The following is a 22,957-nucleotide window of genomic DNA, read 5'->3' on the forward strand; positions in this document are numbered from 1 at the left end:
TTTTTAAAGTTAATTTTTGAAAAGCTTATTAAAATAACATTCAACTTATAAATTATAGCTATTAATAAATATATCTCACTTTTATCCTTACCAATTTTAAGTAAATCATACATAGATACAAATTATAAGTCTCTTTCACTCCTCATTCAATTCAAATATTATATTTTTAATCATTTATTAAATTTTAACTAATTTTACTAAATAGTTATAATTCAATAAATTATTTATAAAGTTATTAGTTTTTAGTTAATTTTATTAAATATAGCCTAAGAAGTTTATTAAAATAAGGTAAAAGTAACTTACTAGAGTCATAAACTTTTTATAAATAAACTTTAAACTTATAATATTTATTGTGTAATAAATACAAAACAAAAATTCTTAAAAAAAATAAATTAGTTTTGTTTAACCAAAGGCCAACATTCCTGTTAGTAAGGAGTTAGTTAAATTTACTTTTAAAAAAAATTATGTTTTCAGTTTTTTAAGAAAAAATTGAAAAAAATATTTTTAAATTAATTTATTTTCATATAAGCACTTAATTAAACATATATATTAATAATTTAAGAGTTAGTATGGTTAACACTAAGTGTCTTACGACATTTTTTGATAATTTTTTATAATACAAATTTGATGAATCTAATTGTTAAATCATCTTATATTATTTTTTTAATTATGTATATCATATTTTATATAATTTGAACATTTATTAATATGTTATCTAAAATTTGATATTTATTTATATTTTAAAAATATAATATCTGTTAAAATAAAATTATATGATAAAGTATTTATTAATTTTATTTTTGTATCAAATTGATCTAGTTATAAAAACTTTCAAATTCCTGATTAAATTAATCAATATTGAATTTTATTAAAAAAATATTAATTTCAAGTTTGACACCAGTCATAATTTAAATCTTTGATTTTAATGCCTCAGTCGCTTGCATTCAATATAGCGGTGAATTTCATTCAGAAACTCCCATATTCCCATCTGTTATTCGAAACTATAAACAATTTCGAGCTCAACTATGAAACTGTAGAGATCCAATCGATTGTGAAAATAAAATACGAAATCAAGAATTTTAATAGAATGCTTATTTAATTCCCCGTAAAAAATGAAAATAAAAAAAAATAATTTTCGGGCATAAAAAAGAAAAATATAACAATGAGAATATTACCAATAATAAGAATATAAATGGGTAGAGTTCCTCTTTTGATATATTATGATAAATTAAAAGAGACATGATATGTAAAGGACAAGATTTAAACCTTGCGAAAACCACATCCCTAAGCCAATTCCCACCTCTCCTCCCCTAGACAGAAAAAATAGGGGGATAGATTGGGCATTAAAAATACACTTACCAGTTGGAATTTTTTTTTATAATTGACACCAGTGAACAAACCCATAATCATAGAAGTAAAAACATAAAAAAAAAAAAAAAACTTTTTATTTTTCAATGATGTATTAAAAACCCATGAACATTTGAATTTCAAGGTCATATAATAGTCAATAATGGATATAAATGATACAAAACCTCAATGGGGAAATAAAATGCAAACCAAAAAAGCCATAGAAACTAATACCATGACAAAAGGATCCATAAAGACCAGCAGGGGGAAAAAGGCATAGGTGAAGAAAGATTGTGAGAGCTTAAGTATGAAAGGCAGAATTAAGTAGAAGACTGCTCCTTAGTGGATGGAACTTCTTTCGGGGGTGAATCTGCAGTACCATTAGTGCTGGCATTTTTTGGTTGTGAAACAGGTGCAGCTTCTGGTGCAGATCCATTTGCTTTAGGTGCTGTTTCTTTTCCATCTTTCCCATCTTTGGAGTCTTTAGCAGGTGCAGGTGGAGGGGGAATCATGTGAGGTGGTGGTGTATGTTTCAGCTTTAACAATATCTGCCTCAACCTAGAAAGATCTGTGGGTTTTCCAGGCTTTGGGCCTTGGACGACTGTGATTGATGGCTTTTTATTCTCCTGATCTTTTTTGCCTCTTTTCTTCTCAATGTTGGGAACCTCACGAGGAATAATCTCCCCAATAGCTTTCCAGTAATTTTTGTCAGCCTCTTTGTGGAATTTCTCTCGATTAACCAAGTATATCTGCTCAACATACGAAGTTTATTTCTGAGATTAAAAAGGCAGAAATATATATATATATATATATATATATTGTGAAAAACAAAATACGATGTATGTATGACCTTACCTTTTCCCTTTCTCTGTTTTGAACCTTGTTAGTCTCAACAGTAAGCTTCCTTTTCTCATAGAAAGCAGCCTTATACTCCTCCGCTTCCTCAATAATCCTCAATCTCATTTCTTTTTCCCCTTTCTCCTTCTCCTCAAGCTGAATGGCATTTTGACTGCATAATGAATTCATTTTTGTTGACAATTAACATGGAACAGATCTTAAATCATAGTTGGCTAAAGACTAGATTGCAAGCAAAACACTTGTCCTACCATCAGGTTGCAGAATATCTTTTTCTCAGAAAACCAACCAAATGGCATTTGTATTAATGGTCACATTAGCATATATCATTGGAAAATGTTAAGCATCCAAAAGTAATACAATTTTTTTGAGAAAGTAAGTATTTATTACATCAAAAATGCAAAAGTGTAATAAATATTTCTTTCCTAATTAAAACATTATTTTTATATGCTTAAAATTAGTCTTATGGGATTGATGTTAACAAAATAAAAAATTATATTCTAAACATCATTCACTCTTATGCACCATCTATATTTCTATCTTTCTAGGATGCATCATTCTGCACAAGGTGCAAAATGAAACACATTTGATGCATATATTTCTCAAGCAAAAAATCAAAGCCAATAAATATCCGGTTCTCTGGTTTTATTGAGTAATTACAAGCTTCAAATTCATATTGTTTACGACATATGATTTGGTAGTAAACAGAAAACAAAATATGTTTGGCATCATTAAGGAGCTATGATTGCAAGAACTTGGAATTTGGAAATGGCATGTTTATGAATTTGCAAATTAGAATCCCAATTTAGCCACACTACTTGATCTTTGAGGAAAGCTTGAATTCTTCAGTTTATGAATCAAAATAATATCAATTTATCTTATTCTGGTACTCAGTACATGATGCATAGAGAGAAATTTAACATTAGAAAAACTGGGTAATGTGCCACGATAATAAAAAGAAAGCCACGATGTCAATGCAAAACTATACAAGGATCAAAATTCACATGTGCATATATTTACATAACCAGGTTCTCTAATATATATTACACCCTGAACTACAGCAGCGGAAAAAAAAAACGGAGAAGGAGAAAAAAAAATCTGCCAGCATGGACACGCCAAGCTTTATTTGAGAATTGATTCCAGGATATAAGTTTAACAGGGGGAGTGATGATCATGGAAGAATCAGCACACAAGACAGATCTAACAAACCCCAGAATCGGCTTTGACCTTAAGTGACATAAAGTTTAGTAACCACACAGATCCAACTTCCACAGGTGAAGCTATCAGTAGCAGTAAGGTAACACAGCATGATCAGGCAAATCTGCTTCATCCCTTTAGTTAGCACACGCGAATGCAAATCGATTCCTCCCACTTAAGCATACAATTATATTAAATCTCAACCACCCAAAAATTAAACAACGAAAAAACTTTTTTCTTCTTAATATAACACCTCAAGTAACTACTTCCGTATGAAATCGAATAAAACAAAGTTCACCAATTCGTTACTTCCTATGCCCAATCCTAACTGTTTTCAAGCAACTATAGATCTAAGCAAATCCGAACAAGATCTGACAAATTCACAAAGCAGACTCAACTCTTCAAACTATAAATAAAAGCTTAGTCTTAGAGAGAGAAAGAAAGAGCAAAAGAGAGTTATACCGGCGCCACTCCCGAAGGACGTAACCTTCTTCCGGCTCCATCTCGCCGGGCGGTGGAAGCACTGGTCCGTCGGAGACAAAAACGCCGTCGCCGTAGCCGTTTTCGTTTCCGTTTCCATTCTCGACTACGTGATCTTGTTCGAATGGGGATTGAGAGTAACTCGGATCGGGATCGCTGAATCCAAAGACCTCCGGCGACGCCGCCGTCGAGGTGTGGTCGAGGGGGACATCGTCGCCGGGGAAGTTGGAGTAGCCGTCGTATCCGGAGAAGGTGTCCTCGGTGGCGGGGGCGGCGAAGTGGTGCTCGTCGACGGTGAAGGCGTCGAAGGAGGCGGACATGTTTCCGGTTTTCTCTCTCTAGAGATGAATACTTTCTCTCTCTTCTGCGAAACGCTTAGAACGGAAAAGAAAGAGAGAGCAGAGACTCTTCTTGTTCTTTCTTTGACTTTTTAAATACTTAACGGTGAAAAGAAAAAGAAATGAATAATGGAATTTGTTGAAAAGAAAGAAATCAAAGATTCAAAATATTTTTGGATAATTTTTATTATGGAAAGTATTTTTATTTTTTTTTACAATTAACTGCATTTTTTATTCAATACGAATTGCAACATAGCAAAAGAATGTATTTACTCCAACAATACTTTTTATTTTATTTTTAAATTATAGTTTTTTTTATCGAAAACAATTTAATTTGAGATGTATAAAATTAACGAGAGTGGTAAATTTTTTTCTTTAAATATTTAATACATCTGTATTTACTGATATTTAAAATCAAGATAATATATTTTTAGTTTTTATATTTACGAACTTATATTTTTTTATAAGATTATAATTGTACCCTTTTAAATAAATATTATTATTTATAGTGATTTTTTTTAATATTGAATAGGGGTTTTGCCCAGAAGAAACTAAATAGTAAGGTGCGGAACAGACATACCAACAATATTTTAGTTTGAACGTAACTTTTCAGAAAAACAATGATAATAATTATGTAAGTAAAATAATCAACCAAGGCAGCGCTATTTCTTTTTAGTTAAATTTATTTATTTTTTATTTTAAATATATTTTTAATCATTATAACTTTTTTTTTTTTTTTACTTTTGATCTGTATTATTTAAAAGTTTAAAATGGAATTTCTACAATTTCTTTCCGCTGTGAAATTGATTCCAAATGTAATAATTAAAACCAAAATATAGGCATGATAGAGGGAACCAACTCTTAAACAAAAACAAGAATAATTATATATTTCGCAAAACCTTGAAGATATATCAAGGCTAAATTATTAATAACTTAAAATAGGTATCAAGCAATTTAATTTCAAGTGCCTTACTAGTAGAGAAAAATCAACAGAAAAAAAAAATTAAAAATTGATTACCATTTTTTTTGCTATTAAGGAATTTGCATATCAAAATTTCTAATGCTTGCGATTATCAATAAGCTACAAATTTAATTATATATCACAACTTAAAGAGTGCATCTTCATACATTTGTAAGAGTAAACATATTCATTCGGTTAGATCATAAAGTCGTTTACAAATATCAAGTTAAGTAAGCTTCAAATCAGTCGTTGATTCTTGTATTAGTCATAGACACATGCAGTCTTGGACATTTAGCTCCAAAGCTTACATTTCATAGTTCAATTTGCAGCTCACACAAATCATTTGCTTTCAAAAATGAACTTTGTCCAAAATAAAAGTGTGTATGACAAAAATGCATAGTGTATCTATCCAAAGCACTTAGCTTCACGTATGACTATGTCAAGTAAGTATATATTATGATGTCATGGAGCGTAAAAGTTGTTGAAGCTTCAATAATGGAAGTGAAAACAGTAGCATTACATTTACACTATATATTAAGCAGATTCACCAACCCCATATTCTGCTACTACTGTGTCTTCCAAGGGATTTGGGTTGATAGGATCATCAATTGGATAAAACAATGCTGCTTAGTTTAGTGTATTGTGAACATTGTTAGGACATGTATTGATCAAAAGAATGTATTGTAAAATTGTAACCACAATCAGAAGGGTAGAATTGATGTTACATTTAATAGGTTATCTAAATATGCAGCCGCCAACATTTGCCATCAGCCACAAAATAAACAAGTACAACATATTAGGCTCTCCAATTTCAACTTTATGATCCAATTCTAAGCATTACACTGCATAGTGGGCCTAAGATGTGAATATCTTCCAAATTCTGGTTAAGGGGTATCTCACCCTACTTTTGTGAGGATCTTAATCTGATACAGAAGAGGAAACTCTACTCGGCTTTGGACTTTGTTACAAATAAGATAGAGTGAACTACCAAGCATGAACTTAATTGGTCATTGTACAACTCACGGCCATGCTCCAGATAATCCTGCAGCTCAAATTATTTTTCCAATTTCTTGAATGAGAGAGAGAGGAAGGGATCATCAAAAGCAAAAACAAAAGCTATGGTATGAAAAGCAATGAATCTGTTTGGTTACTAGAAGAAACCGTTTGTACCCTCCTTTTGGAGTTGAGAGGAATATAACGACATGGGTTATGAAATTGCACAAATGAAAAAAAATCGATACACCGCTGTTTTTATAAGGAGTTATTTTTTATCCACTAAACAAAGAAAAATGTTTTACACAGTCAATGAAACATGAGGGCCACCTATTTTTAAAAACTGCCATAAGTTTTTACTGCAAGTAATATAGAGGAAAAAAACTTTTCACTTTAAAAAATGCAGCACTTCTTTAGACCTACTAAAATTCAAATACTCAAGAAGCACCACAAGTATGTGAAGTGAAACAACAAAAGTAGAAACAAAGGCTTATACAAAAAGGCATAGACAATTGAATAATTAGATAAAATTATATATCTGAAATTCATTGCTAGAAAAAGAAATAACTGGTAATATTATTAGAGGGAAACCAGCATCAAATCAATGTAGGGTATTAACTCTTAGGAGAAGGTAAATAATTCCCAATGTGTCCCAGTCGATACAATATGACAATTTAATAATTAGATAAAATTATATACCTGAAAATTGGGGCACAGCAGCATTGTGCACTTTGTCAGTAACATCATCAACAAATTGGTCTTATATAGCCTGATGACTGTCTGAGAATGCTGGAACAATCTCAGAATGGACTCTTGTCACTTTGTCACTGTCAATAACTTGATCATATTTAGTCCGCTGCTTCAATATATTCTCGCCATCTTGGTAGCAGTAGACCACTGCCATCACACCAAAAATTCATTGCTGATCCATGTCACCCTTAATTTTTCATGAGTTCCAATCCGTGAATGATTGTAATGGATTTGTTATTATATGTTCTTCATCCTAGATTACCATGTGCAATCATAGAAAATTTAACAACATAATACAGTGATATTATGATGCAAATAAAGATATGGATTGTCAATGCTCAAGCTATTTCTAAACTTAGAACACCATCGCCTTCAATGCCAAATAAAAAAGACAAGGGAATTCCTCATCACAATTGACTCTTTAGGACATTTAAGACCCACTTCATTTAGGATTGATCATAGCATCATTTTCACATTATCTCATTATCTGTCCATAGACCATTTGTCACACATTCTTCTGGGCAAATACCTTCAACAACCTTTTGGCATCAGCATTTTTTCCTGGTATGGAAAAATTTGAACTGATATATAAGAGAGTGTTCTCAGATGGCACATGTCCTTTTTCACACATTTCTCTCAGTAATTTTTTCGCCTCAATTCGATATGACAGTTTAAGTGCCCTATCAATCTCTGGCTGATAGTATAGTTTGCACCATCCACAGATTAGAATGTCATATGTTGAAGAATTAGGGATTCTTCCTCTTGTCAACATCTCATTCAAAAGTTCTCTAGCTTGGCGCATCTTTGCTGCTTTGGCATAATCATGAATAAGTACATTGTAGGTTCCGGTGGTGGGAGCAAAACCTTTAGTTATCATTTCGCAATAAAGTTTTATTGAATCCTGTTTATTTCCAACCCTACCATGGCCAGAAACCAATATGTTATAAGTAGTGGCATTTGGGAAAAGTCCTTTTTGCTTCATCTCACTAACTAATTTATCTGCCTTTCTCATCAAACCAGCAGTTGAAAGACATCCTAAAAGGGTATTGTAAGTTGTAATGTTTGGAGATATTCCATCCACCATCATCTGTGAATAAGTATTAAAAGCCTTCTCCAAATGACTTCCTGTACAGTAACCACGAATAAGGGCATTATAAGTAACAACATCAGCTGAAATTCCTTTTGTCACCATTTCATTAAGCACCACATTTGCTTTTTTGGTCATCCCTAACCGGCATAACACAGTGATTAGAGTATTGTATACTGTCTGGTCGAGCTTGAGGCCCATAGCCACAAGCTGCTTGTGAATTTGCAAAATTGCATCTGCTTTTCGACTCCTTGAATATGCTTTAAGCAGAAACTTGTGAGTAATTGGCATAGGTACAAACCCCTTAACCAACATTTCATTCAAAACATCCATTGCTTTTTCGGTTGCACCAGATTTACAAAGCCCACCAATCAGAATGTTATACGTAACAACATTTGGCATTACCCCATAGCTCTTCATCTCATTCAATAGATCCAAAGCATTTTGTGTATTACCTTGTATGCAGTATGTGTTAATTACAGAGTTATATGTAACACAATCTGGAGTCAAACCCAAATCTAGCATTCTTGAAAACACAGACTGTGGTTCATATTTCCCCAGCCTCAAAAGCCCTGTAGTCATAGCATTGTAAGCAACAACATCAAACTGCATGTTTTTCTCCATCATTTCCTGTACTACGGAAAGAGCAGCTGATTCGTTTCCTTCTTTGAAGTAGCCATCTGTTAGAGAAGTGTAGTTAAAAATATCTGGATAAATACCCTTGGAATGAAAATCTTCAATTAATGACTGAGCTTCCACCATCCTTCCAGCTCTTTTCAAGTTGTTCAATAAGATATCAAATATGATATTGTTTTCCTTCAATCCCCATGATTTCATTTCCTTATAGAAACCAGCAGCAGCTTCTTGTTGACCTGCCCTAAAATAGCCATCCATTAAAATAGCATAAATAAAAGCATTTGGCATAATATTCCTTTGGGCCATCTTCCTTAACACATCAACTGCTTTGCCGAGCATTCCTTTTTTGGCATATCCATTTATAATAGAAGAAAAAGTAATAATATTCGGAAGAACATGTTTCTTCTCCATTTTTTGCAACACTGACTCTGCAAATTCCATGCCTCCTAACTTACAATAACCATCAAGCAATGCCGAATATGTGACACAGTTTGGGACAAGATTGAGCTTTAAAATACTTTGGAACATTTCCTCAGCCTCTTTAGATTTCCCAACTTTGAAAAGTCCATCCATCATAGTTGTACACAAAACCAGATCAAAAGAAATACCCCGAACAACCATTTGGCTTTGAAGATTAAGAGCTTCCATTACCCTCCCTGATTTTAATAATGAATTAATAAACGTAGTGTATGAGACGTGATTAGGATCTGAACCCATTTTATACATTTCTCTTAGCAGAAGTGCTGCTTCAGTTAATTTACCATGCCTGCAAAGTCCGTAAAGAATAGAACTACAAGTAACCACATCAGGCATAATTCCGCTCATAATCATTTGCTCATACAGAGAAAGGGATTCTTCGATTCCACGATGCTTACAATATGCAGTAATTAATGTCGTGTACGTAATAAGTGTTGGCTGCAAATCTCTCATCTCATCCCTCGTTTCAACACCATAATCTTTTAACTTACCACATTCTCCATCCCTCATTCCAACACCACGAAAGCCCAAAATACCGTTGATAAGTGACTCCGCCCTAGCAAGATCACCCGTTTTACACAAAGCATCGAGCAAAGTGTTATAAGTAACAATATCAGGCTTGACACCACTCTTCCAGCTATTCTCCATCAAAGCCAATGCCCTATCCGTCAATCCAGCTTCACAATACCCATCAATCAGGGTATTCGAACCTACAACATCTTGTGGAATGCCCCCATCAACCAAGTTGCACATAACCCACTCTGCATATTGAACCAATCCAATTTGGCAATACCCTTTAACCAGTATATTGCAAGTGACTGAATCAACACTGACACGCCTTTTAACCATTTCAGACAATAACCCAAAACCTTGATTAGTCAATCCATGCTTACAAAATCCCCAAATAACAGTATTATAGGTAACAGTATCAAAAACATTGTTCCTGAGATACCCTAAAGCCAAATCCAATTCCCCCATTTTGCATAACGAATGAACAAATACATTAACACTACAAACATTAGGCACAACCCCACAAAAAAGCATCTCGGAATACAACACTTTTACCTGAGAAACCAAACCAGAGGCATTGAATTCATACAAAATATCGTTCCACAAAGGCAAAGAGGGAACAAGACCAAGGGCACGCATGCGGAAGAAAGCATGAGAGGCAATGCAGAACCTGCCACATGCCAAGTAGAGGCGAATGAGGGTGCAAAAGAACGAAGCATAGAGATGGGTCTTCATGGGTGGGATCAAAATCGAATCCTTATGAAGGTGGGAAGAGAATCTTCTGATGGGAATCAAAGGGTGGTCGTTGATAGAGTAGGGAGGACGGTACGAGGTTCTGGTGGAAGAGAAAACAAACACGAGGGTCTTGCTTTGAAGCTTCTTCAGATGCATCATTTCTGAGAATAACACACAGCACAAGGAGCTTCAAACGTTCTACGACATGGTGGGGTGTCAATTCAAGTTTACCGGCACTGCAACGGCGTGGACTATGGTGGAAGCAGAACAAGAAGAGATTGTTTCCGCGCTTCTTTGTTTTTTTTTTTTTTGGGTTCAGTAATCTCGATGTCTTAAATTTGGGCTTTATGAAAAGAACCAAAAGAAGGAGAGATGATTCTTGCACTCTTTTCTTTTTCTCACATCTTATTAATTTTAATTTATATATTTTCTAAAAAAATGTTTTCAATTCAATATTAAACTTTACATAAATTACAAGTATTACTTCATAAATAAAATTACAAGTATTACTTCATAAATAAAATATTTTCAATTCAATATTAATTCAATTTTGATGTTTTAATAATTTTTTAATTTAATATTTTATTTTAAATAATCATATATATATATATATATATACACACATTTAATTTAAAATATTAAATAAATATTTAGTAGATATATTTTTTTGAGATATGATTGAAGATAAATTATTTTTGATAGAAACATAGTCACTACAAATAATTTAGTAGATATATTTATTGACTAAGTCTTTTTTTATAAAGAAGTGCGAACATATTTAGTGAATGTTCACATAGTTTGGAGCGCGTTAGCAGGAAAGTTATTCTTAATTGCTAATGATTTAGAAGAATTCAAGTTAAAGTAGAGAGTTTTTTTGTTTGTAATATGATGTCCTCCTATTAAACAAAAATAAAAAGTTAGAGTAAGAATGAAAATGAAAAGCTACTAACCCAAATAGTTCTTTTGACACATACGATTTCTTCTCCATGCACTCTGTTTCTTTTGTTATTTTGCATGTATACATGTTTATGTTGATTTGACTATTTCGTATGCTTCACTGCGCTTATTGCTACCAATTTTATTTTGTTGACACTTTTATGATACTATATACTTGTTTCTGTTATGTATGATAGACTATCTTATCATAGTTATTATATATGGATAATTATTTTTTAGAATTTATATCTTCTTATTATAATAACAGATTTATTAAACAATTAAATTTTTTTTAGCTTTCTTAACATGTAATATATATATATATATATATATATATATATATATTTATTTATTTATTTTTTATTTTTTTTTTCTTACATAATGAGTCTTTCTTAAATACTACCATGAATCTCATGTATTAAAGTTTACTTAGGATGTTGTTCTAAAATAAAAAGAACAAATAAGTACTTAATGATTATATACTTATTATATATGTAAATCAAGGTAAGAAGTTTTAAATGAAAAAAAAAATCACATAATAAATTTTTTATTTAAAATTATGTGAATCTATATATATAATCATTCATTTAATAAAATAAAAAAAAGTGCAGAAAAACCATTCACCCTTCATATTTAGAAGATACTAAAGACTATAACAATTAATCTATTATTTTAATTTCTTATATTAAGTGCAGAAAATCATTCTTCCTTTTTCTTCTTTTGCACAAAATAAAGGCTCAATATAAATAAAAAGGCTAGATTTAAATAAATAAACTTTGAATAAATTGGACAACTCATGTTTTCTTTAGAGTTATATTCTATTTATTGTTTTATTTTCTTCCGTAATTTTATTAATTTTATAAACTTCTATTCTTAAATTTGAATTTAAACGATTAATAACAAATTTTTATTAACAATTAAAATACTTATTATCTTTTATATCTATAATGTAATAATGTTTTAATAAGGTTATTGTTTTTAAAATATGTAAACTCAATTTTAGATATTTAAATTAATAAAAATTTAATTTTTTTAAATCAAAAGAAAAAATTCATTCACATCGTTCAGAGGACAATGGAAACTAGCACTTTAAGTATAATGGTTAAAACTATTTATAGGTGAAGGGAAAATGACATAAAGATATACTTTGATACATATTTTTCAACATTTTATTATTAGATAAATTTTATATAAATATAAATCTAAGAAAAAACGTAGAATTCCCTCCTCATTTTGAACGACTCTTTAACGAAGTCCATATCAACATCACATAATAACAGTAAGTTTTGTTTTAAAAAAGGGATCTAAGATTTTACTATTGATGTTTATTATTTTATCATTATAAATTGAACACACCCGTCGACGGTATCAGCATAAATTAAAAGTGAATCAAGCCTCTCATCTTTATTATTCCTCCCCGGTCATTACACCTAACATTTATTCAAATATTATCATATTTTATTATCCAATTCAGATAGCTCACACATCACTAATTTTTAGTTGCATTTCCAAAAAAATCCCACCAAATGACTTGGGAACAACATTAACAGATAATCACAATTGAAAGTGTGTTTTACATCATCAGTGAGTTACAATACTATGCAAATTCACCAACCTGAGACTCCGCAAATAAGAATCTTCAGAGGGACGCGTGGTGATAGAATTAGTGGAATGAAAAACTATTAGCCGGTTTGGTTAGTGAAAGCCGACTTCCATGCATAAAAAAAAAAGGGGAAAAAAATACCTGTACTGAATGCTTGTACCATTCCTTCAGTTAGAAAAAAGCTGAATCAATTCTCAATTCCAATAGGTTACTCTGTCTGAGTATGCAGCATCATGTATATAAACCACAGAAATGCAAGTAAGCGTTGGACTTGGCTCATCATCTGTCTTGTGAAACCGATCTCTTTGCATTTCCAGGATACACAACCGATACAGCATTGCTTGGGAGGACCAAGATGTGGTATCTTACAAAATCTTTGACCAGTATCTCACCCCATTTCAGTGAGGATCTTATATTGGTACAAAAAGTTGGCGTTGCAGAGTGACAAAATGACTGAGACCAAGCACCCCACTCAGTGGAAATGGTCCAACCCAACAGCCATTCTCCATATTGTTGAAGTGGAATCGGTAAAATATAAATGCCCCAACAACAGCAGTAATACCTTAAGCGAGATTGAAAAGTGCACTACTTTTTTCAAGGAATTGGCGGAGCATTCCTGGGATATCTAGCAGAAGAGGGAATCCTCTGCAGAGTTCGAGGGTGAGGGTATTCTTGCTTTAAACGTTTATTTGAGTATCCATGATGTGACCTGATCCACAAAAATAGTTACTAAAAGGAGTACTCAAAGGGGGTAAGAAAACAATTGAATTAAAGAAATAATATCATTTTGAGAACTTAGAAGCCAATTCTATCAGTATTTGCTTGGTCTAATTTTTGTTTTTTCCTAAATATTGTTGGACCGATAGAAGACAAGATAGCTCACACTGCACCATATAAACTTCAATTTGAAAGAAACCAATAGGGTTGCAATAGAGAATACACTGCAGGTTTTTCATCATCACTAGTAGAGCATATGAAGAAGGAGCTAACTGCAAAAGTTAAAATTTAAATGTGTGCAAACCACCACGGGCTAGGATCAAGAAAGCACAGCATGGGAGAGTATAGACTAAAGTTTATCAATTCTGCAAAAATAAAACATGTAAGAAACTTGAATACACATAATCTGCTAATCAAAATAATACCTGGGAGAGCTCTGCCGTCTCTGAACACTTTGACCAAGCCTTGTTCTTAAACTTCCAAGTGCCTTCTCGGCAGCCTAAAGACAGAATGCATCTTAGTGGTCCAACACCATATTGGAGAAAATCAAATTAAGACGGCATATCCGTATTATTATTTTATATTTAAAGAAACCAGTATACCTGCATTTTAGCCTCGTCCCATGTTAATCCGATCCCTTTACCAAATACCTGGCCGTCTATTTCAACCTAAAATATATATATAAAAAAAGCTATTGAAAATAGTGCAAGAGCTTTTTATTAAAATAAAAATGCAAGAATTAAAGAGTAAGATCTAAGTGCAAAGATAAGCAAAATGAAAAATTGTATTATGGCAACGAAAGCTTCCTAGTCATAGTTTATAGCCCCCCCTGGCTACAACTATGTTGTTAAAAGAATACTACCCAATACACCTGAAGCCCAGATTCTAGACAGTAAAAGAGAATTACCGTTCAACATTCACCCTTTAACTTCCCTCATAAATATAAGAGCCATAAACCACATAAATAGAAGGGAAAGCAACAGTATTTCTAATATTTCACCCTGGAGTTCTAACAAACCAAATATAAAGAGAAAAATTAAAATGGTAGCAAAATGTCTCTCAAAAGGAAAAAAGAATTAAAACATATTTAGACAAGACACGATTTAGAAAGAAGGAAGCACAATCATTTTGCAAATTAATGAAGCTAATATTGTCAATTCAATTGGTTTGGACCACTGAAGCATTTGATTACAAACCTGTGCATGTACTTCATCTTTCTGAACTGAATTCGTTGACACTGGAGCAGGTGCAGGTAGAAAATTGACACCAAGACCCTCCATCATGCACTGACGAAATTGAGTGCAGAAGTCATAGCATATCAATAACAAACATTAACAGAGTTTAACGAAAACAAGGAAAAAATAGGTTGGTCAATTTTAAAAATCTCACCAATTCTTTGAGGGCAGAAATTGAACCCATTGACCTCTTAGCAACATCCAACCTAGGATCTAAAACCCTTGATGGATCAGAACCAGTTGAAAATGAAATGGAATCCTCTTTGGGCAATGGTTGATTACCAAGAGAGCTAATGTTACCCACATAACCATTGTCATTTGCATTAGGAAACCCACTCACATCTCCATATGTAGAACCAAGCTCATCCTTAGCACAAGACAAATATATATCTACAAAAAATCCAAAAAAGGTTAAAATGTAATTATATGGAAACAACTTTTTCCAAAAAAGGAAAAAAGATCCTAGAGAAAGTAAGAACATTGTTTTAAAATAACATAAGCTAGAAATGTGTGTCACTGAAAATGATCGTTTTGCTAATCATAATCAGCTTTCATTTTTCTAACACTGGGATCTCATAAGATATATTAGTTGGTTAAGTACTTGAATAAAATTTGTAAATCAAATTATAATCTCAATTTCTTATTCATCATAGCTAAAACAAACACCCACCCAGAGATCTTTTAGAATTTAGACCAACTCTCCAACAAGCTTAATTGTTGGAGGGACACCCAAGAATAGATTTACCATTTCAGATCTCTAAGAATCCTCATCCAAGAGCCTTCCAAGCTTGAAGCATGGATAATACATACGCCCACTTTAACTTATGCTGAAATTTATTTAAATAATAAAAAACAGGGCAGTAAGGCTCAAAATGTTGGTATACCATGTCAAAATACCAACTCTCTTAAAGGCCAAAAAAGGATTTAAAATTTATATCTCTAACAAGGTATAAACTGATTTTTTTTTTTATAGCAGGACCATACTATGAGCCGAATATGCCATTAAGACTCAACAGGAAGCCAATAGGTTGGTCTACCAAGATAGGCCCTGCTATTGATGTTTTGAATTTTCTTGGTCAGAATACTAAATGCCAAAAATACAACACAAAATAATGTAGTCCGGAGAGTGCTATATAATGCTACAGCAAGTTAAAATTAAAAAGAAAAAAGAAGAGATTATCATACCAGCCAAATGTTTCATAGAATCCTCAGCAGCCTTGTGTTGAGCTTCCTTCCTACTTCTGCCAACTCCATGACCAATTTTTCTTCCAGAAAACCATGCCTGCAAATAAAAATGACAATTAGGAATTGACAAAGTCAAATAAAAAATTCTGCTTAAACAGAATCGTAAAGATATTTCAACTATTTAATTTCCCTCTACAGGAAGCAAGATGGAATCAGCTTTGAGCCTCCAACTTAAGATCATATTAAATTTATGAGTGAGTTCCCATAAAACAAAACATCCATTCATCAAGGTACCCAAACCTTGGGTTTTAATATATGAAAGCTAACCAATTGGTATGTTAATACAATTTTGTCAAGTTAATTAAGAATGTGGATTATTTTTTATCGAGTCCAGAGGTATCGTGTGATTCATGTAATTAAATCCACCTAATACAATAAGGCTTAGATGTTGTTGTAATTAAGAATAGGGAAAATATAAATCAAATGCAGCAGATTCACCAATTCAAGAAAAGATGTTTTACTCCAGTGAATGAAAATCAAACTAACTCACAAATAACTCCAATTTACAAGAGAAAATATAAAATGTAGAAATTCATAAAAACATATTCAACAAGTCATCATAAAGTCTTGCTGCCCAAAATGAAAGATACCTCAATGGAGAACTGCAGTTCTGCACTTGAAACCAAAGATGACATAAATTCCACCTATTCACATTAAAGCAAAGAAACTTTAAACAGTAGAATGAGAAATTAATATATCCAATGATGCCCTCTAATTATTACCCAGCAGATACACAAATTCCAAGTTACCTTAGTTCCACATTTCAATGCAATGTCCTGTAATACTACAGCTGGATTATCCGCATGCAATACAGAACCAGATTCAGAGTCAAGATCCCTGTGGCTGGAAGATGACCTACTAAAGGGGATATCATCACCTTCACAACAACCATGACATTATGTCATTTGAATGATAACACTAAAACAAATTGATTTGGAAAAAACAAAACAAAATCAATTCAATCCCCCATAACAAAACAAAAACTAGACAATAAGGGTGTTTGTTTCAAGGTTGTAGAATTATGCCTTGAAAAGCGGGAATATACCATTCATATGCTTGGGACAAAGGCAATCATTGCAAAAGATATATTAAGTTTTTTTTAATGCTTATGCCCAGCTAAAAAGTAAATGAAGACAAAGGTAATCAATCATCTCAAAAGATATTTATTATAAAGAAAAAAGGATGTATTTGTGACAGTCCAAAAAACAGATCTGTGAAAAATAGTTAAAAACCAACCTTAAACAGCCACAACAATTTAAAAAAATATATAAATTCAAAGAACCAACTTAAACAAAAGTAATCCAACAAAATTACATTTCCAGAGTGCACAATACCATCAACATTTATGGGTGCTATAGACACAGAATACTTTGGGGGGGGGGGGGGAGACAGAAGAGAAACAACCAAACATGTAGTAGTAAGCGCTACAGCTTACCAGATAAAGAATGATAACTAGAGAGTGTATGGCTTAATCTTGGGCGATCATCTCTGTGATAAATCTGCAAAGAAATTATCTTAGCACAATTAATTGACTAAATAATCCCAAATTATGATTCTCCTGCAAAACCTCAGATGATTAACTCAAACACAGCCATTACCTCCTTTGGCAACCTTTGGTGGCTGTCATGGAGAATTCTATCAGATGAAATAGGACTGTCAACCTTAGAGAAAAAGGATGGATGATGTGGCCGGTGCTTTTCAACACACAACGGACCAGAATCTACAGGAAATTCTTTAGGCACTACCCGGTTTAGTGGCTGTGAACCAATCTCCTCTTCTACAGGAAACCACCCTCCGCGTGACGGTACGCGAGGGGCAGAGACTGGCATGGGAGGTCTAATAGGAAATGGAGGCTCACTAGATGCATGATCCCTGGTATCTTGTCCATGTTGCAATATGAGAAGCCTACGCCTTGTATCTGGGTCTAATTCTGATTCAGGTACTTCACCTTCTTCTCTAGCAGGGGAGCTATGCAAGCTAGATTCGGAAGGGGCAGCTTGACCCATTGGCTTTACTAGAGTAGCAGGTGGAGCTAACTGTACCTGGGAAAATGGCATCATAGATGCTTGTGAAGTTGGTGGAACTGAACTAGAAGACACCGTTGTGTGCTGAAGAGAAGTGAGCCTGGGATCTAAATTAGTAGTTGTCACAGGAATAGTTGAAGCTGCTGATAGTGCATCCTAACAGTAACCACAATTACAAAAAATATAAGACAAGCTTCATGTTTAATATGTATATCACAGTTCTTATATATTCATTCAGAGCTCATGTTGATACCTTCAATTTTCTTTCTACCTCAGCATCTGCCATGCCATCAAACAAGAATGGATCTCTGTTTCCATTGGAAGCAGCTCCATCATCCTGAGTTTCAGTAAAATATAAACAGTCAAACACAAAGAAGACAAACTTAAATGATATAAAATTTGCTTAAACTAGACATAGTATATGCCCAACAGACAAGAGGCAACAAAAATATGTATATTTATACGTAGACAATCACTAACCTCTGAAACTAGATAATTGCTCACATCAGGGGGAGAAGGTGTATCTTCGATTTCATCTTCATAGGCAACTTGAGGAATCTTCTGCAAAAGACCATCATCGAAATCCCTGTCACCAAATCAGAATGTCATAATCAAGTCCACAAATCCAATTTAGGATTTACATTTATACTGACTGGAGATAAGTAAATTGCTCAAAAATCAACCTCTAACTATTAAATGCAGATTTTCCCAGTTAGGCAAGGAAAATGAGTGAATCTGTGCAAACCCCACCTTCCCCAAAAGTTGTATAAATAAGAGGTCAAAATAACTTTTAAAAGGTTAAACTTACTTAAAAAAGCCACCCCTAACATTGCAAGCAACATTTCTTGCTACACACAAGACAGGGACAGTATTGCTTGCCTACAAGATAAACAGGTTAAATCAGTTCATATTGCTAAAAAAGGGCAAAATTCCATTCATGCAACTGAAAGTATTAGGCTTCCAACTATATAAGAAAGAAAATTTACTTCAGCTTGAGGCGCATAGTATGGAGCAAATGCAGGGACAACATGCACACGAGGTTGATCCTTCTCATCCCAGACTTTCAAGCGATCATCAATTACCAATGCCATCTTTGGATGGCAAAAACCATTTTGGAAGACATTGAATAATGACTTCTTCAAACCTGTTATTATATTATTTAAACACCATAGAAGTATGACTCGTAAATGAAAGAGCATGAAACACAGGCATATAATATGGCACAATAATAAAACACAGAGAATAGAAAAACAACCATGTCACTTACCAGACTTAACACATACAATGCGACCTAATAGTTCTTTAGAATTTATCAAATTTGAATCAGGATCAAGAAGCCTCCACATTTCTAGTGCATAGTCCCTTTCAGCCATAGTGCAGACATAAACCTCAAAACGCTTGCGCCCTCTTGCAGTCAGGTAGCTCCGAAGATCTTCCCATGCAGGTCTCAACCTCACAAGAACACTTGTATCCCGAATCTTTCCAAACACACAAGTTTTTGTTAGACTAATGATTCCGTCAAGTCTATCTGCTTGTATATGCTATAGACAAACAGATAAAGCACAGCTTATCTGTTATTCTGTTTATGTATACATCATCAAATCTATAATGCACTACAATGTGAAAATCACATTACTCTATCATCCAAACAATAGAATAAGCAGAAGTCACATCAGTGACAATGAACGAGTCACAGGTCTTGATCCAATTGAGAAATCAGTCAATAACTATAAATATGACTTGAAAACAGGACTAAAGTAGAATAATAAAATGTAGAAGAAAAGGCACAAGCCCAACATGTGGCAGTAGATACACCTAAACAAGTAGATACAAATTATATACCTGTGGATTGATCCGTGTCAGAATAATGTTCTTATCCTGTAACCGAATCAGTGGTCGAATAATAGGTTGATGAGCATCAGATAAAGCTGGAACAATCTCAGATTGAACTTTTATCACTCTCCCATTATCAACAACCTGATCATTTTCAGCATATTGCTTTAATATATTCTTGTCATCTAGGTAGCGTTTGACCTCTGCCTGCATACTGGATATTCGTTGTGGATCACCCTCAGTGTTTATTTTCCTCTGGAGTGCATCAATTCTATCCTCAAATGAGCGCATTGTGTTTGCAACAATAAGTGTTTCATCCAGATCAAACACTATACCCAAGCATCTAAGATTTAACATCACAAGGCATGAATCATAAAGTCCCAAGGCAACAATAAATCCCCAGAAGCATGGTCTATCATCATTCCGTGAATGCATTGCAACCAAATGTAATTCTTCCCCACATAGTAGTATTACAGCAGTCTGTAGGGGCCAACATTGGGACCATAGTTAAAATTCAGCAAGAGAATCACAGAGAGAAAAAAAAATCACTGATAATCACATATAATCAAACATTACCAATGTCCAAAAAAACAAAACTACACATCTTTTGAGTAACGATACATGGACATATTTGCAACTCTGTTCATGATATAAAAGAACATTTTACTGACTGCAACTGAAATTTTCAATAAATTCAAGATTCTTTCTCCAGCTAAAACCCTAGCTAGCATAGATACTACATTTCACTATCATCACAAACTTCTTGACATAACAATCAACCCCTAGCAAAAATTGCCATAAGATCAATCAGAAACAAGCGTCTCCATAAAATAGTCTCATTGAACATCATGACCCTTAGTTCAGTTTAGACATAATGTCAAATACCGGCTCTCTGTTAAGTGACCAATTATAGCCAGTTCCTTCACCATCTGGGTTCAAAACAGCAGATTCAGTAAGTTCAGGCAAATTATTACAAAAATTCTGGTAATATTAACACACAAGTCATAAGTGGGTTATCCAAAGATTCCAGTGCAGTCCTCTCAGATTATGTCCAGAGTCAAATTGTTATGGAATATAGGGCTTTAATGAGTGTTTTTTTTTTCCCTTTTCTTTTTAATTTTTACCAAATGTGTTACTAGATACCTTGTTCTCTCTGATACATAAGGAGTGCAAGTGAAAGAGGCCATCCTGCTGCTGAGTCTTTGACTCCATTTTGAAGCAAACACCACATGAAGTAACTGTATGAAGAACAGCAAGTGGGGGGCACCTCTCACTGGGTTGCGAAAAGTGGCTTATTCTGATATCCTTCACATCGATTTTCTTGGAGTAGTTCTCTTCTGGGTATATATCTACCTCACCCAACACCACCTCCCCCTGATACACCACCGATTTATACATTCCCTTTTTTGTTCCTTCAAATCAAATCACAAACACAAAGTCTTTGGAATTTCATCAAGATTCCGCGTAAGTAAGGGAAAAAATATTCATCATCATCATCACCGCCGTCAACAACGCTTTAAGATTCATCTGATTTTCGCATTACCAGCAAAAAAATATGTATATATAAAATAAAAAATGACAATTAGGGCCTTTTGTTTCGGAGAAAGTTTTAGATCCGTGATTGAAGGTGATGGCGGGTAAAAAATAATGTTCGAGGAACCGTAACGGTGGCTGCGTGCGTGTGATCGTGATTCTCCGACTCGGTCGCCGGTGAATGGTTGTTTTCGTGTAGTTTCGGTGGCGATGGTAGCTAGGGTTTGATGATGGTTGTGCGTGTGTGAAGATGATGATGATCGTCAGAGGAGAAACCCTAGATCCGGAAAACGAAAGGTCAAAAACAGTACTGCTCCCTAATGCGTAAGCCACTGCTACTAAATAATATACTAACGTTAAAAAATTATCATTGTGTTCTTTTTTTAATTTGCTAAATTTAATGGAAAAATAAACAATGCATATATTTTCTTTCTCTCTCAGACTCTGACTCCCTACCCATAATAATATAATACATATAATTTTTTTTTAATTTTTATCGGGATAATTTTTAAATTTTATTAATTATAACAAATCTTATATCAGGAATTATACCAAAAAAAATCGTATATAAGGAATACAAGTTATTAAAAGTAAGTTATTTTTAAACTATGGGCCATTAAATTAACTTTTAAATAAATTGTGATTCAAAAATACAACTCATAGTCATATATATGAGTAATGTGAGTAATAAAAATACAGTTAGTTTTTATACTAAATAAAAATGTATGTACTATATTTACCATTTATATTTTTTTATTATATAATGAGTCAATGATTTATTTTCTATCAAACTAAAGGAGTAGTTTCGTGCTTTACATGGAAAAATAACCTCACTACAAAGAAAAACCAGAGTAATTTACTTTTTAATAATAGAAATTAAAAGAAAAAGTAACTAGAAAAAAAAACTTAGGTGAGCAGTTAACACGCATTAATTTCCCATATAGGTTTACTATACAGAGATTGTTGCATTTTCTTTCTATTTTTTTTATTGGTATAACTTTTAAATTAAGAAAAATGTTGACCTTGATTTTAAGAAATTAAAAATATTTTAATTGGAAATTTTAAAATTTTAAAATTATTGAATAAAAAATTGTTTTTAAAAATTATTTTTACTAATAATTTTGTAACACATGTTCTTATTTATTGGTCATGCACAAGTGTATTAATAGTTTCTTCATACTTTTATCAATATATAAATTAGATATATTTGTCTTACTAACTTTTTTAGTAATATTAAAATAAACTAATAAAAAGTATATACAATATGTAAAAAAATGTTAAGTAAATATCACAATATTTGAATTTATTTATTTATTTATACCACAATATAATTCTGTTTGAACCAACTAAAGCTAGTATTTTTTTTTTCTTTTAAGATGAGCAAATTTGAAAACAAATAAAACTATCTTATAGAAAAAAAAATATGCATGATGTAAAACCATAACAATCTCCAACTAATAACAAA

At 32.8% G+C, this 22,957-nt stretch overlaps 3 protein-coding genes across 4 annotated transcripts; all 3 read right to left on the bottom strand.

Annotated features, from left to right (window-relative positions):
* Positions 1–1,424: 1,424 nt before the first annotated feature.
* LOC113858358 (clathrin light chain 1-like) lies at positions 1,425–4,288 on the bottom strand. The gene is made up of 3 exons (XM_027490974.1): positions 3,862–4,288; positions 2,203–2,356; positions 1,425–2,096 (listed from the first exon to the last, which is right to left on the bottom strand). Exons 1-3 carry the CDS (start codon positions 4,197–4,199, stop codon positions 1,668–1,670), a joined length of 921 nt encoding a protein of 306 aa, XP_027346775.1. The 5' UTR covers positions 4,200–4,288; the 3' UTR covers positions 1,425–1,667.
* Positions 4,289–5,731: 1,443 nt separating this feature from the next.
* On the bottom strand, positions 5,732–10,680 carry LOC113858049 (pentatricopeptide repeat-containing protein At5g14770, mitochondrial). 2 transcript variants are annotated; one of them, XM_027490468.1, is made up of 3 exons: positions 9,960–10,619; positions 9,658–9,749; positions 5,732–9,567 (listed from the first exon to the last, which is right to left on the bottom strand). In XM_027490468.1, the coding sequence occupies exons 1-3, from the start codon at positions 10,523–10,525 to the stop codon at positions 7,427–7,429; spliced, it is 2,799 nt and encodes a 932-aa protein (XP_027346269.1). In that variant the 5' UTR covers positions 10,526–10,619; the 3' UTR covers positions 5,732–7,426. The 2 variants fall into 2 exon arrangements, with proteins under 2 accessions (XP_027346269.1, XP_027346268.1); XM_027490467.1 differs by having other exon boundaries at positions 5,732–6,220; positions 6,871–10,680.
* A 2,113-nt stretch (positions 10,681–12,793) lies between these two features.
* Positions 12,794–21,844, bottom strand: LOC113859065 (RNA polymerase II C-terminal domain phosphatase-like 1). Its single transcript, XM_027491880.1, has 17 exons — positions 21,103–21,844; positions 19,969–20,439; positions 19,394–19,604; positions 19,113–19,270; positions 18,935–19,005; positions 18,607–18,712; positions 18,380–18,463; positions 17,701–18,282; positions 17,538–17,601; positions 16,852–16,979; positions 16,693–16,746; positions 16,043–16,139; positions 15,012–15,247; positions 14,819–14,908; positions 14,225–14,290; positions 14,048–14,121; positions 12,794–13,614 (listed from the first exon to the last, which is right to left on the bottom strand). Exons 1-17 carry the CDS (start codon positions 21,355–21,357, stop codon positions 13,500–13,502), a joined length of 2,862 nt encoding a protein of 953 aa, XP_027347681.1. The 5' UTR covers positions 21,358–21,844; the 3' UTR covers positions 12,794–13,499.
* Positions 21,845–22,957: the final 1,113 nt, after the last annotated feature.

Source organism: Abrus precatorius, unplaced genomic scaffold (genome assembly GCF_003935025.1).
Source record: "Abrus precatorius isolate BTA unplaced genomic scaffold, Abrus_2018 Scaffold2, whole genome shotgun sequence".
Taxonomy (NCBI): Eukaryota; Viridiplantae; Streptophyta; class Magnoliopsida; order Fabales; family Fabaceae; genus Abrus; species Abrus precatorius.